This window comes from Larimichthys crocea, chromosome XXI, assembly GCF_000972845.2.
Source record: "Larimichthys crocea isolate SSNF chromosome XXI, L_crocea_2.0, whole genome shotgun sequence".
Lineage (NCBI taxonomy): Eukaryota > Metazoa > Chordata > Actinopteri > Sciaenidae > Larimichthys > Larimichthys crocea.
This window is the reverse complement of record NC_040031.1, coordinates 4119012-4133188: the sequence shown is the minus strand read 5'-3', so window position 1 is coordinate 4133188 and position 14177 is coordinate 4119012. Positions and strand designations below refer to the sequence as shown.

Genomic DNA, 14177 nt, shown 5'->3' with positions numbered 1-14177 from the left:
ACAGGGAGAACACTTCAAGAGGGGGCAGAGACTCTAATTGAGAAGGGAAAGGGGTGGGGTGAAGTGAGTAGTTTGGTAGGAAGGAGTTCAGACATGAGACTGCTGTGCTTGTTGATTGAAATGAGTCCCACCAGCAGCTCATGTGAACCCAATTACAACAGTAATAGCAGCTGACCAACCAGCATCTGGAAGGCAGGAGATACAATTTCAGACATGGTATGACATACTTTTCTTTCTCCTCTGTCATCGTCATCATTATCATGATTATTATTATTTGTATTATTTTTAGCTTCACTCCACTGGCTTGTCCATTTTATGATTCATTTTAAAATTCTTTTATTTGCTTTTAAAGCCTTGAACGGCCTTGCCCCACCTCACCTCTCTGAGCACCCCTATACTGTACTCCTAGCCGATCTCTCAGGTCAGCTGACCAGCTGCTCCTGACAGTGCCTAAAGCTGGGCTTAAGCTCAGGGGGGATCAAGCGTTTGCCGTTGGGGCAGTGCTTTTTATTTATTTTATTGTTTTTTTATATTTCTATTGTCTAGTTCATGTTTTTATTGTGTTTCTATTGTGTTATTTATTTATTGTGCTTTATCTTGTTATGCAGCACTTTGGAAACCTTGTGTTTGCTAAAAATCTGAGAGACAGATCCCTGAGGTCAATTGCTCTGGGCTGTCACGTGAGAATCAAAGTCAGATTTGCATCTTTCTAATCTTAATGCCAAATATTTGTTTTGGATGAGCAAATCTTCTTAACTGTCACATGTTGCCAAACTATCACGTGCTACAAAGCTGTTACCAATGATTGTTCAATGTTCAGTAAATGTTAACTTAATTTCACAATTTACCGTAAAGCTCTGTTTTCCCTGACATTATATTAAATTAAATGAGATGATTAGTCTAAATTAGGAGTTTGATACCAACCCACATCTACTTAATTAACAGGGTCCAAATGAGGGCATTTGTAATACTGCAATGGAGAAAGCTCAGATTCTCACACAGTTGGCAGCCATGTGTGGGTGTATCTTCACGGGATGTCTGACAAGATCTAGGACACAAACTGACCCCTGTACACTGTAAATAAGAAACTGTCGTTTTTACGGTAAATAACTGGCAGCTGTGGTTGCCATAATTTTACCATAATAAATACAGTATAAACTTTTCTAGTACAGTATCACAGTAAAATGATATTGATACTGTTGATTTCACACATAAGGTTGGCATTTTATTCCACATGTTAAAATGTGTAGATTTTATGGTAAATTACTGCCAAACCATGACAGTAATATAGGTCTTTAAATATTACACTGTTTTACTGTACAGCGGTCTGTCTAATATAAAATACTGTATTATTCTGTATAAATTCCCATAAAATGGTGTATAAATAAAAGTTTTAAATTATGACTGTGCTTTACTTTCTACACAAAAAGAGTATTTTATAATCTTTTACTGTCACTCACTCACATCATTTGCAGCATGAAAGAAGTGTGAGCTCACTGTGATTATATGATCAAACATTACACAAGTAATAATCTTAATATAGGCTACTGGTATAATCTTTCATTTTTGTGCTCACAATGCTTGTAATCATCTTTACTGTGTTCACCATATTAGTTTAATCTGTTTGCATAGCTAATTAGCACTAAACCCAAAGTACAGCTGAGGCTGATGGGAAATTAAAAATGATCAGAAGTAAAAGAGTTATTGCACTTCATCCGGTGGGGAACATGAATGTCTGTTCAAAGTTTCATGGCAGCCCATCATTCACCATGAACCTGACTGACATGCCAGCAAAGCTAAACATCTGACAGAAAACTAGCAAATAACCCGCATGTGAGACCTTTATACTGCAGGAAATTGAAACATAATTAGGTTACTTGACGATCTCCTCCAACAATCTGAGCAGGACTCAATACAGAATACTATGAGAAAGTGTTTGTCTTTTATGGACTGTTCAAATAGTATGAATAGGAGCTTAATAAAAATGCAACAAACAGAATAGTTGAAGGAAATTGAGCTCACATGAAACTTGCAAAGCACAGAGAAAAGTATTGGGACATCATGAGGCCTTCTGCTCTGTGTGCATGTGACTACATGCAGGGCATAACTATCCATCACATGTTAGGTCGAGAAGGCTTAGGGTTGGCGCCAGTATTCTTTTTATGAAGGCTAAATTAAGCCAGAATCATATTATAAATATTATGCATGTATGTTAAATGTGATCCATGGTATTATTTGGATTTTGACTTACAAGCAGTGGTTGGACTGCAGATAAAAAGCAGCTATGCCATCATTGTCATCTGTTCATTGAAGCTTGATAAACAAAATACTGACTAACTTAACATGAGTCATCCACATGAGTCATTGTTGTGAATGCATGTCCTATTACCAAAGCATAGCCAAAGGATCTACAAACTATTGTTGACCATATCATTGCATCTGAGTTTTTGCGTCAGAGGCACATGATCACATTAAACCACAGAGAGAGTGTGCTTACTTCAAATGTGTCTGTGAGACCATTCCAATATCAAATTGGGGGCAGTATGCAATCAATCTCCGAGCAGACAGGAAATCTAGTACAGAATAATGTGTTGCACGTGTTAAAATTAAAAGGAGATCATGAATTTTGTAATTATTTAAAGGTAAAATTCAAATGCGAAGTAAAAGCCATATAAAAATCAAGCACTGGTTTGAGAAAAAAGAAAGAATTAGTGTTAAAATCTGTCATAAGATTAGGTCGCTGTTATAACATTTGAAATGTTAGAGAATATATCTAATGATAGATGAGAGTTGCAGATAGGATCTCTGTGGATTAATTTATTCAGTATGCCCCAGAAACAGCATATTTATTATTACTATTATTAATATAGCAAGATAGATTTTACAGTATTGTGAAATACCAACTTTAAGAAGAAGTGTATTTTGTCAATAAATCATTTTATTTTAGTTTAACAAGAATCAAGACTGAGAAGATTGTTCAACAACATTTAACTATTATCCTCTGCACTTTACTAGACTGTTACTGTGATCAGGGAAACAGATCAGTAATATAAATAACTCTATTACTGAAACAACACCAACAAATAATTGAATAATAAAACAATGAAGTCACTTTACTAACTATAACACAGTCCCGAGGAGAAGCAACCTTGGAAACTGTAATATCATTTATAAGACTGCCTCAAAATGTTTTGGCTCTCACAGTGTGGTTTCGTATGATCCAGAGTCTCACTGTATCCCATGACCCTGCTAATGTTACAAAGAGTGCAGCCTTGGGTGGATTGAAATAATCACTTACAATCAGCTTAACCTTTGTCTCCACATTGTATACGGTAGAAAGCAAAACTTGTATTCAAAATAATAGTAAAATTGGTTATTTTTCACCAGATGGTAACATGTTTATTTCGATTAAGCTTCTATCTGGATGGAGTTTGTTTTTTTTTTCTTTTCCTTTTTTATCAGATCCGCTCACGACTCCACACTCTGCACGCTAGATTACTTACAGACTACAAAAGAAACATGTGGGTCACATTTGTGACTTATGACTGACCAGAGAAGTGAGAAACAGCATCACCTACAGGTTTCACAAATATATTGCAAACCATGATGCATCAGAGAACAAAAATGTATTATTACTGTATTGCAGATCTGTGCATTATGTGTGACAAAATAAAAAGGTCTAATTTCATATATAACAAGATTAAAATTGAAGAGATCTACTAGAAATAAATGAAATGTGCATAGAGTTGATATATTAAAAGTGCACTCCACTAATTTTACACAGGAAGGTCAACTTTCTTGGCAGGGGAAATATACTCAGTCTGGCTCTGAAGGAGTGTTCTAAAGTCTGAGATAATAATCCCAGTGATGTTATAAGTGTCACCTTAGTTTGGGCTGGGACAAACAGAAAGCCTGCCAACTGGCACCAAGTTTGAAAGACAAGTGCATTTAGGAGGCAAAGAAAGTCTCGCAAAAAGATGCCATTGTGGGTAATTCCAGCATTTTTAGAGCTTGACCGAAGAATAAAAGACAGGACATCTTCAATGGTTGCCCAATTTGAGAGAAAACATCATGAAATGACCTCAAAGTTCCCCCCAGTGGAGGTTGACACGGTGCCACGAAGGCTTCCCTGCATGTCAAAAAGGGTTTGGAACTGTTTCACCATAAATGCATCATGATTTTCTCTGCACTGGTGTCCAACCACATACAGTTAGTGCCCTTTTTTATTTTTACCCCCTAGATCATGTAGATCATGTGCCACATCCACAAAAGCCCAGGCCTAGCTCCAGCCCAGGGTTCAGTTCCAACCTGTTGCCCCTTGCAGCATGTCATCCCCCATCTCTCCGACCCCTCTCCCTTTCCTGTCACTCTTCAGCTATCACTATCAAATATAGGTTCAAAGGGCCATAAAATAATCTTTAAAAAAAAAGTCCCAGTAAGCTATTTAGGTGGGCCAGCATGTGCAATGACAGTGTAATGCAGCTATTCCTAATGCTGTTAAAAGCATATCCATTTCTTAATTAACATAACCTGCTCAGTGACATGATAAACAGGAAGATCTTATACTGTTACGTTCTTTTAGTTAGATAATAAAAATGAAGAGTCAACACCACTAGATGGAGACATGCTAAACACAAAGGTATTATCGCCTGCTATCTTGTGTTCTTCTGAAAGGTGAACAGTTTGAGAGGGCATACTGAGGCCAAGGTGATAAAGGCAAGAATTCCAATAAATCAGGTGATAAGAAAGAGAAGCAAAAAATCAAATTATGTTTTATTGTTGAATATTATCTAGTTATTAAAATACAGAACCACAGAGCTTGTGTCTACGCTTGACACAGACTTTTCAAGCTTTATTTTCGATAGAGACAGCTGAAGAGTGACAGGGGTGAGAGGAGAGAGGACTGAGCCTTCGTACATGAGCTAAACGACACCCCGCAAAAATCTGTTTGTATGCTTTTTACATTGAAGGCAATAAAGCCTCAGAGTACATGCAGCAACTCAGTTCTACTAATCGGTCAGGGAGAAGTAGTGATAAGAGCAGATAAAAATAGCAGCAGTATACATTTACACATGAGCACACAGGAAGAAAAAAGTGATTGGAAAAAGTGATCAATGGATGCTGGATGTATAATTTTTCCTAGAAGTCGTCGCTCCTCCCTGACCATGTGATGCAGGTCAAACACAAGATAGAGAGGACAACCTTACCTTCCTCCCCTTACAGAGATTAGAGCGCAACAAATATACCCGAGTGCTGAAGAAGAAGTCAGACAACAAGAGTTTCATTTTGTTAGCCCGAGAGGAGTTTGGGATTTTTTTATGTCTATACCATAAAGAGATCTGAAGACAAATGTGCTAATGACGGCTGATACGCTACTGGAACGGTGGAATAGAGGAAATACAGAGAAAGATTCCTGCATGGATGAAGAAAGGGAATCTCCACCACACAAAAAATTGGCCCATTCAATTGAAGAAATACTGAGGAGGCCCACATGTGTCAGGAAAGAGAAAAGGGTTCATCGTGACTGGTCTGTTATCAAGGAGAACACCAGAACTTTTAACCAGCTCTCATGCGCAGGTATGTTTTTTTATTATTATTATTCATTTATTTAAGCTGTCCCAAGAGGAGATGCAACATAATATTACAAAAAATAATTATGTTAATACCGGATTTTTCTGTCTACTAATAGAAACCCCACAAATCAGACTAGAGTCTCCAAAAGCCACCACAGAATGCACAAGTAAGTATTATAATTTGTATGGAATATTTTCTATTCTATAGTGTGTGTGTGTGTGTGTGTGTGGTGTGTTGTGTAATATAAGATATATTATTGATATATATATAGATATATATATCTATAGATATTTTTTTTTTTTTTTTTATTTTTTTATTTTTTAAATGATGCTGATGAGGCAGATGTCTTTGTTGCCTTTGTATTTGTTTTACAGGTCAGAGAAAAAAGAGGCAAACAAGGGTCACTTTCACACCGTTCCAGGTGCAGGAGCTGGAGAAAGTCTTCCAACAGAGTCACTACCCAGACGTCAACACAAGAGACCAGTTAGCCTCTGACCTGCACCTTACTGAGGGCCGAATACAGGTAAGACATACACAGCTCATCATACAGTATGTGATAATTAGAAGTTGGTTTGAGTATGTTTGTTTGACTTTTAGTGGACACAGTTGTTTGCACTGGTGTCCATGAGTGACATATTTTGATTTTGATTTGACCAAAATACATCATATAAATATGAGGCAATGTTTAAAGATTCAAATCTGTACAATAACATTGTTATTAAAATTGTCAAATCAACATTCAACACAATTGAGTCAATAGGTCACTAAAGTAATAACAATTATAGTTAATAGTTAATGTTACACTGATTATACTAAATTAATGGAACAATGTGGTCTTTGGACAGCTGCTTGCATAAGTCATTACCTCTCACATGATAAATGGTACATAATAGTGTGCACTATAAAACTCGTTGTTCATTGATGTACACAATAATAACTGGAGTCTGTATAGGTCAATACAGCAATAATGTGTTAACTTAAGCACATATTCATGGGGAGAAGAGGGATTGTTTTGACACACTGTTATATTACTCTTGCATTATTTATGGATATAATTGATATTGGATATAACCCAAAAGCAATATTGACAATAGCAAACCCATTGGTACTGTGTAAAGTGAACTCAAGAATTGCATCAGTGCTATATTGACCTGGAGTTTGTGAATTAACCCAATGATTTTTAGTGTGTGGGATGATTTCCCTTAAAAGAAACCGATAACCAAACTTTTTTTTTTTTTTACCTTATGTTGTGTTATTCTATCTAAATTTATTTTACATGTGTTGTTTGTGCTTCAGATTTGGTTCCAGAATCGCAGAGCCAAATGGAGGAAGGCGGAAACACTAAAGGATATAGAACCGATGATGAACCAGCACGTACAGTCAGCCAGTCATCCACTGTATTATTATGAGGTAATACAAGCTACACAAACATAAAGAAAAAGCTGTCAAACAGCTTTAAACAGCATTTAGAATATTGAATTATATATATTAAAAAAATAAAAATAAATTAAAAATACATCTTAAAATTGTAATAATTAAGCTCCACCTGAAGTATAAAAATATAATAAAAATAAAATAATACAATTAAATAAAAAAAAAACACTTTTTGTGGCGCATTAAGATGCAACGTCAGTCTTTTGACAAGTACAATAAGATGATTTGGTGGTGGAAAATTGTCTGAAGCAGGTATCTTATCAAAAGTGATTGTGAACACTGTATGGCTATCGCAGGTAAAAGAATGACTGCTTTGTTGTTCATCATTTCTCACCAGTATACTTTCTCTCAGCTCTTACAGACACCTCAGCTTCAGGCAGGGTGCTGGCTGCCATGCTGTTTACCTAAACCCTTTCAATCAAGGCTGTTCATCAGAGGCACATCAACACCCGCTTTGCTGATCAACACACATTCCCCAGATCACAGGACTCTGTATTTTGACCCGCTGGGAACAGACAGATAGCACTTTTAGTATTCTTACAAATGATGTCAGTGTTATTGATGTGGTACAAAAATCATAATGATCATAGTGTACTACTGTGATCTGTAAACTACAATAACTGTTTAATTGATGTGTCATGGTGCAAAGTATACTGTGCTGTCGTGACCTGAAACTTAAGGACTGAACATGTTTTTCAATTTCCAATAAAATGAACATTTAAAATGAATATCCTGACTGGCTACTGAATGCATTCATTTTCCTTTGTAACAAAAGAACATGTGATAAGTCTGCACTTATTTGTACAGATTAAGGTTTGAGGACACTCCTTACCTTACCATACTTCATGGTAGAGAGCTGTGTTTGTGCTGTGTTATTGTGCAGGAGAGCATTTAGATTTTTTCATGACACCACACTTCCTTGTCAGAGATAAGATATAGTGCTGCCATAAACTGTTCATCTGTTTGACTTTTTGACAACGGTCCTTATCTTAATTTGGCCTCATATGTCGGGGTTACTGGCAGGTCAGCCGGGTTACTGAGAGAACTTGTTAAATATGTTAAAAGGAGAAAAAGCAGCTGACTGTGTAGACAATTACTGTATGTTGGTACTTTGGATATATTGTGAAAAATTGTGAGTTCAAATATAAAAGATCATGTGTCTTTTGTACTTTATATGTCTTTATTCATCTTCATCTTGATTCATTTCGTTAAACTAATATTACAGTCTGCTGTAAAATGTATTTCACAGTTTGTAATGATGTAACCACGTCTACTTTAACTGTCTGCTTCCGTTCACCTTGAAACCCGCTTCAGTGACGTTCTTCAGTGAAAAAGTTCCAACAATATTCTGAACTGCCTACATTCCCTCTTTTCCAAGAAGTGTTACATTGGCCAATTATCAATTATAAGGAAGATAACACAGCATCGGCATGACTATCAATACCATAACTGATTAAATTTAACAAGCCTCTGAGTGCTGTTAAACTTTTCACCCCGGTCGTATCCTCTTTTATTGCATCAGTATGCTGTAAGACACTTTATCTTACTCCTGGCTGCGGGAGCATGTAGAGAGCATCAAACAAATGACGCTCCTTGACAGTTTCCTTTGACATTTATAGCAAAAAAATGCTTTTCAAGACATGGAAATGGTTGATCATGTATTTATTGTCACTTTTCAAGACATGGAAATGGTTGATCATGTATTTATTGTCATGGTCTAAAATAAATGTTTTTCTTCTTCTTCTTCTTCGTTTTATTCTTCTTCTGTATTTTATTATTTATATTATAATTTATTTAGAGGTTTCTAAACTGCACACCCCAGCAGGCCCAACCACTTCAGACCAGTAGCCCTTACTTAACACTTGATGAAGACTATGGAGAGAATCACACAACCACCTTCCCTGGTGAGCTCAAAGCTGGGCTCCCTGCAATTCACTGACCAACCAAGCATAACGATGGACCATCTACTTACTGCACAAGCCCGTCTCTTGTTTTTTTTTTTTTTACTATTCCAGTGCTTTTAACACAATACAGCCATCACTATCCTGAGGGAAGTTAGTAGGAGCTGGAGTAGAGTGCCACCTGGCTGCATGGACCATCAACTGCAGACCAGTATGTGAGGCGTCATTACTGTGTGTCTGATGTGGTGATATGCAGCACAGGGGCCCACAGGTGCTCTATCTTTTCTTTTGACCTGTACACATCAGAGTTCAGACACAAGACAAGCAACTCTCACCTCCAGAAGTTCTCTGATATCAGATATCATTGGAGGTGTACCAGAAGGGAACAAACAGAAATACAGGCAAATGCGTGATCTCAATCCTCTTCACATAAATTCCAACAATGCAAAGGAGATGGTGATAGACTTCTGCAGGAAGAAACCTCAGACTACACTGGTGAACATCTGGGGTTGGACATTAGGATTATTAGGATATATATTAGATTATTAGGAAAATACAAATACCGGGGTGTGCAATATGCATATTGTACCAAATACACTTAACAAAAATATAAAGACACTTTTGGTTTTGCTCATTTTTAGTGAGTGCAAAGGGAAAAGATGTAAGACTCTCCAATGCACACAAAAGGTCTATTTCTTTTCTACTTTGTCCACAAAGTCCAGGGCACACCTGTGTCACAGTCATGCTGTTTAATCAGCATCTTGATATGCCACACCTTACAGGTGGATGGATTATTTTGGTAAAGGAGAAGTGCTTACTAACATGGTTTTAACAAATTTGAGAGAATAACCTTTTGTGTGCATAAAAGTCAACTAGTGAAAAATGGGAGAGCAGTGTGTGTGTGGGAGTGTGTATTCAGCACAATACATGGAGACCCTGAATGCAGTCTTCACTTTTCAAATAAGTGTGGAACTAATATCATTAATTATTTTCAGCAATTATTTCTTCTATAACTAGTTAAACCTGAATACTGATGATGTCAGTAATAGGCTGCAATTGTGTAGGCACAGATAGATAGATAGATAGATAGATAGATAGATAGATAGATAGATAGATAGATAGATAGATAGATAGAAATATGCTATGCCTCAAAGCAGCGGACAGGTGGCGCCTTTGCTCCCATGAATAAGCAGAAATTATATTTTGCTGAGTGTTATAATAGAGGCAACACTGACCTGGTTTCAATTCAGCCATTATGGTTGCTTCAGTGTCATTTTCCTGCTGTTTATAACATCTTTGAGGTAAATATTTGTTATTTATATATCTATTATATATTGCCTGCCTCTCTGCACTGGCTCTCAGAGGAGAGGGGGGCGGATATACAGCATCTCTCAGCCTCCGCCCGCCTCTGTGGCTGTGTCCAAAATAGTGGAGACAGTGGGAACCGCAGACCGACAGGGGGACAGACAGAGAGTGGGGCGATGGCCGCCGATGGAGGATGCGGGGAATCGGTGGATCAGTACCGGGCCGAGTTGGAACGGCTCACCCAGGAATTGGCCGAAGCGAATCGGGAGAAGATCAGGGCTGCGGAGTGCGGTCTGGTCGTCCTGGAAGAGAACCAGGCTCTGAAACAGAAGTATGGAGACCTGGAGAACGAGCAAGAGACTCTCAGGAAGGAGTTGGAACAATTACAGGAGGTAGGAAAACCTGGTTCTGCTGCTGTTTTTGCTTTTTCTTTTTTACACTACTGTGGAGCCAAACGCACTGCAGTCAGGTGTATGTGGTCAGCAGCTGCATCGCCCCAACAGGGTCCACCTCAGGCCAATATGAGTGATGTCTTATTTGTAAGATTAATATGAACTCACACATCTATGGCCATGCAGAGGGAAGTCAGAGTCAGGAGTGGGAACCAGCAGGGGTCGTTATGTGGTCTCAAGGGTCCCCAGGAAAATAATGTGACTTGATTTTAATTGAAACTCTTCCACTAACAGTGTGTTCCCATGTTTCACCTTGTATGAATTGAAATGAATTATTTATGCTGTTTCTGTGCAGGTCCAACACTATTGGACACCTCAAAATCTATATTGCAAGCTCAGGACTCTGCAAGACCGCAAGAACATCCCACACCATCGCGTCTCATTGTTTCAAGATCCCTTCCCCGTGTGTGCATAGCAACAGTCATTACTTTCAGGCAACTCTACTGGGACTCTGTGAGTCTTTTGGTGCTTTGCCAAGATATATATTCTTTCTCAGAAATCCCTCAGTAATTGGATCTTCAGAGTTGTCCACTACAGTTTGTGTGGTGACTCACTTGTCCATTGATCTTAATGTCAAGATAAGGATTTCCATAAAGTGTCTGCAAAGGCACATTAAGACTTACTGTGGAGATTCTTAGATTACACACATATATTCATCTATCTGTTGTGTTGTATGCATTCTCTGTAGGTACTGACAACTTTCAATGTCTGCATACCAAAGATTTAAAGTAGAGAAAAGTGCTGTGTGATCCAGTCTGAGTAATGAATGCTGGCGGTGTTTATACCTTCAGTCATTAATGCGCACATGCATATAGTAACAAGAAGCTGATGCTGACAGGGCTTCAAAGCTCAAGGTCGCTTATGGAAATGCTCAGGCGAGAAAAGAAGAGACCAAAGGAGGAGCTGAATCAATTTTTTCTGTATGTGTGTGGGAGAGACAGAGAAATGGAATATCAGCTCTTTATTGCCAGTTTAGAAAGACTTGTCTTTATTTAAACTCATCTCTAATCATGGGTACACCACTGACAAGATTTGCTGTGTAAGCTATTTAAACTATATGGAAAAATAATTGCATAATAAATCCAAAAATTTGATAGTTCTAAGTTTTCAAAGGTAAAAATTTGTTGATTTTTGATCTTACTTTATCATAAAATAAGATTTATGGGTTTTAAACTGTTGGTCTATCAAGAAAAAAGACATTGGATGAGGTTACATTGGGATTTAGCATATTGTGATGGACATTTTTCATAGTTTGCTGATTTTTTATACACCAAATGATAGGGTCATGATCCTGAGCTACAGTACTAGCTATCTAAGCTACATTTACACTATACTGTAAGAATTACATTACATCTGCATAAAAGTGTAAGCACAATAGTATACAATTTTACCCACGGGAAACAATCGATCTTTGTTTTCAGTGTGTCAGTCATAATAACAATAATATATACAGCACATTTCATCCATAGGATAGATGGAAGAAATATAGCCACAGAAAACACAGGCACGTCCGAGATCCAGATTTAGACTCCATGAGTGGGCGTTGCTTGTACGTCTGGCTCACCATACACATATATATAGCCAAATAAAAAAATCATGATAACTGCACATGTTCTGTTACATTATGAATGCAGAATTATATAATGTATTTACATAGTCTATTTTCTTCCAAGCGCCGTTTTTATTCCACTGCTCGACTAGATGAACATTTTGTTTTGACTTGGATGCAGAAGCCAAATGCTCTTTGTGCAGATTGCAGCAAAAGTTAAAATTAGGTAACGGCCTGATACCGCCAGCAACAGAGCACTGTCCAGCTGATATTTTACACCTATGGATTAATGGATGATGTAGCAGGTGATGGTGGAGAAAATGATGAGACAAAGAAGAGAAACAAGCAGAGACATAAATACTTTGGCTGTGTAGGAGAGAGAATCAAGGGGGGAAGGAGGAGATAGAGAGAATGAAAGTAAGACATATTAGTCAGAAGGGGCAACAAAGACAAGAGTCAAGAGTCTCTAACAGCTTCCCCACCTGCCTGTCTGCCTGTCAGTACGTCTGTCTCTCTGTTTTTGCAGAGGTGATATTACTTCACAAAAAAAAACACACCCTGGTTCCTATCTGTCTGTCACAGCCTTCTTTAAATATGTGATTGAATAGCAAAGTGCAAACCACTACAGTACCATCACATCTACTCTGGCTGTACTCGGGAGAGGTGCATTATAAAAGGGCTGGGAAATAGCAAATGGAAACTGGAATTGCTTCAGGGACTCAGTGGCTGAACTATTTCATAACCCTAACCCATCACACGGTCTGACCAAACCTTTTTTTCTTTCTCTTATTTTCGAATAGATTGCATCTCTTGTTTCAAGTGTTCATATTCAAAAACTTCCAAAGGGAGTGTCTTAAAAAAAACAGACTGCTGCATTATGTTTTTAAATATATTCAATGTGGGGGTTTTTTATTCATAAAGTTATTCCATTGAGTATATACCACTGCATGTGGTGCTGTATTTGCAAACTGGCCAGATTTGCATGCGTGTTCCTACTGTGTTTGCATATGTTCTGTGGTGACACATATGTCAACATGCTCTGGTTGTCTGCCCCCAGTCCAAGTCCCAGCTGGACAATGACTGGAGTACTCTTTGTACTGCACGCAGACACACACACAAATCCATGCAGGACACTTGGCCCTCAGCAGCTGTAATACTGGACTCATTTAATCTTGCTGTAGCAACATTTGAAGCTGGTTGTGTTTAAGCCACGATGAAAAGACTATGATGATAGGAGCAATGCCCTTCATTATTGATTAATCCTTCTCCTCTCACAATTTCCCAGAACCTAAAGTGGCATTTTAAAATAACTCATTTCAGCCAGCAGCGCAAAACACAAAGAGATTTATTACTGTGAATTGGCTTTTATGCTTGAAAAATTACTTTAAGTATTAATCAATTATTAAAAGAGTTGCTAAGTCATTTTCTGTTATCCGATAAATCCAATAAGTAACTGTTTCTGCTGTAGTGTTTTTATTTATTGTTTGCACAGTACATTCTTCAGGGATAGCTGCATGCATCTTTTTGCAGTCTGCAGGGCCATGGCAGAAATAGAATGCTCAGAGCGTGTTTTGTCTCTGAAAGCAAGAAATATTTTCTTGCTCTGTACAGTCCTCTGCTCTCCTATGTATTTTCCCTTCAGCCAGCTCTTTCACTAAGCCTCCCTGCCCTTCTTTCTTTTTTTTTGTCATTTACTCGTTCTTTGTATCCCTGTATGTGCATGAACTGTGTGTCTCTGGATAGCTGTCTAAGCAGTAACTGAGTCACCATTACCCCCATGGTTCTGGCTTGTTAGTGCTGTCTCTGGGCAGATCAACCTCCGATAGGACACAGTAAGAGGCAGAAAGAGGAGGATGCCACTACTGCAGAGTGTAAAGAGGGGCGTGTTCATATGGCCTACAGTGATGTTTTCATCTTACTGTCTGCAAGGCTAGAAATCGTCTGTAGATTAAGAGATTTGTA

The 14177-nt window shown here is 38.0% G+C and overlaps 2 protein-coding genes across 4 annotated transcripts in view; both read left to right on the top strand.

The window, feature by feature from the left end:
* Positions 1 to 5016: 5016 nt before the first annotated feature.
* On the top strand, positions 5017 to 7687 carry LOC104940281 (intestine-specific homeobox-like). The gene is made up of 5 exons (XM_027273074.1): positions 5017 to 5577; positions 5690 to 5740; positions 5949 to 6097; positions 6871 to 6984; positions 7361 to 7687. Exons 1-5 carry the CDS (start codon positions 5358 to 5360, stop codon positions 7529 to 7531), a joined length of 705 nt encoding a protein of 234 aa, XP_027128875.1. The 5' UTR covers positions 5017 to 5357; the 3' UTR covers positions 7532 to 7687.
* Positions 7688 to 10134: 2447 nt separating this feature from the next.
* The window catches only part of bicd1a (bicaudal D homolog 1a), a 29960-nt gene continuing 25917 nt past the window's right edge, over positions 10135 to 14177 (top strand). For 2 of the 3 annotated variants that reach the window (XM_010756825.3, XM_019276137.2), the window contains exon 1: positions 10136 to 10606. In XM_010756825.3, coding sequence (XP_010755127.2) covers positions 10391 to 10606 — 216 coding nt within the window. In that variant the 5' untranslated portion in view covers positions 10136 to 10390. Of the gene's footprint in view, positions 10607 to 14177 lie in introns of all 3 variants that reach the window. The other variant, XM_019276136.2, reaches the window with a different exon arrangement.

Bases quoted from the DNA above. Each gene is read 5' to 3' on its own strand.
- LOC104940281 (XM_027273074.1), top strand. From the start codon at position 5,358: ATGACGGCTGATACGCTACTGGAACGGTGGAATAGAGGAAATACAGAG. The intron at 5,741-5,948 runs GTAAGTATTATA...TTTGTTTTACAG, and splicing joins AGCCACCACAGAATGCACAA to GTCAGAGAAAAAAGAGGCAA. The intron at 6,098-6,870 runs GTAAGACATACA...TTTGTGCTTCAG, and splicing joins TTACTGAGGGCCGAATACAG to ATTTGGTTCCAGAATCGCAG.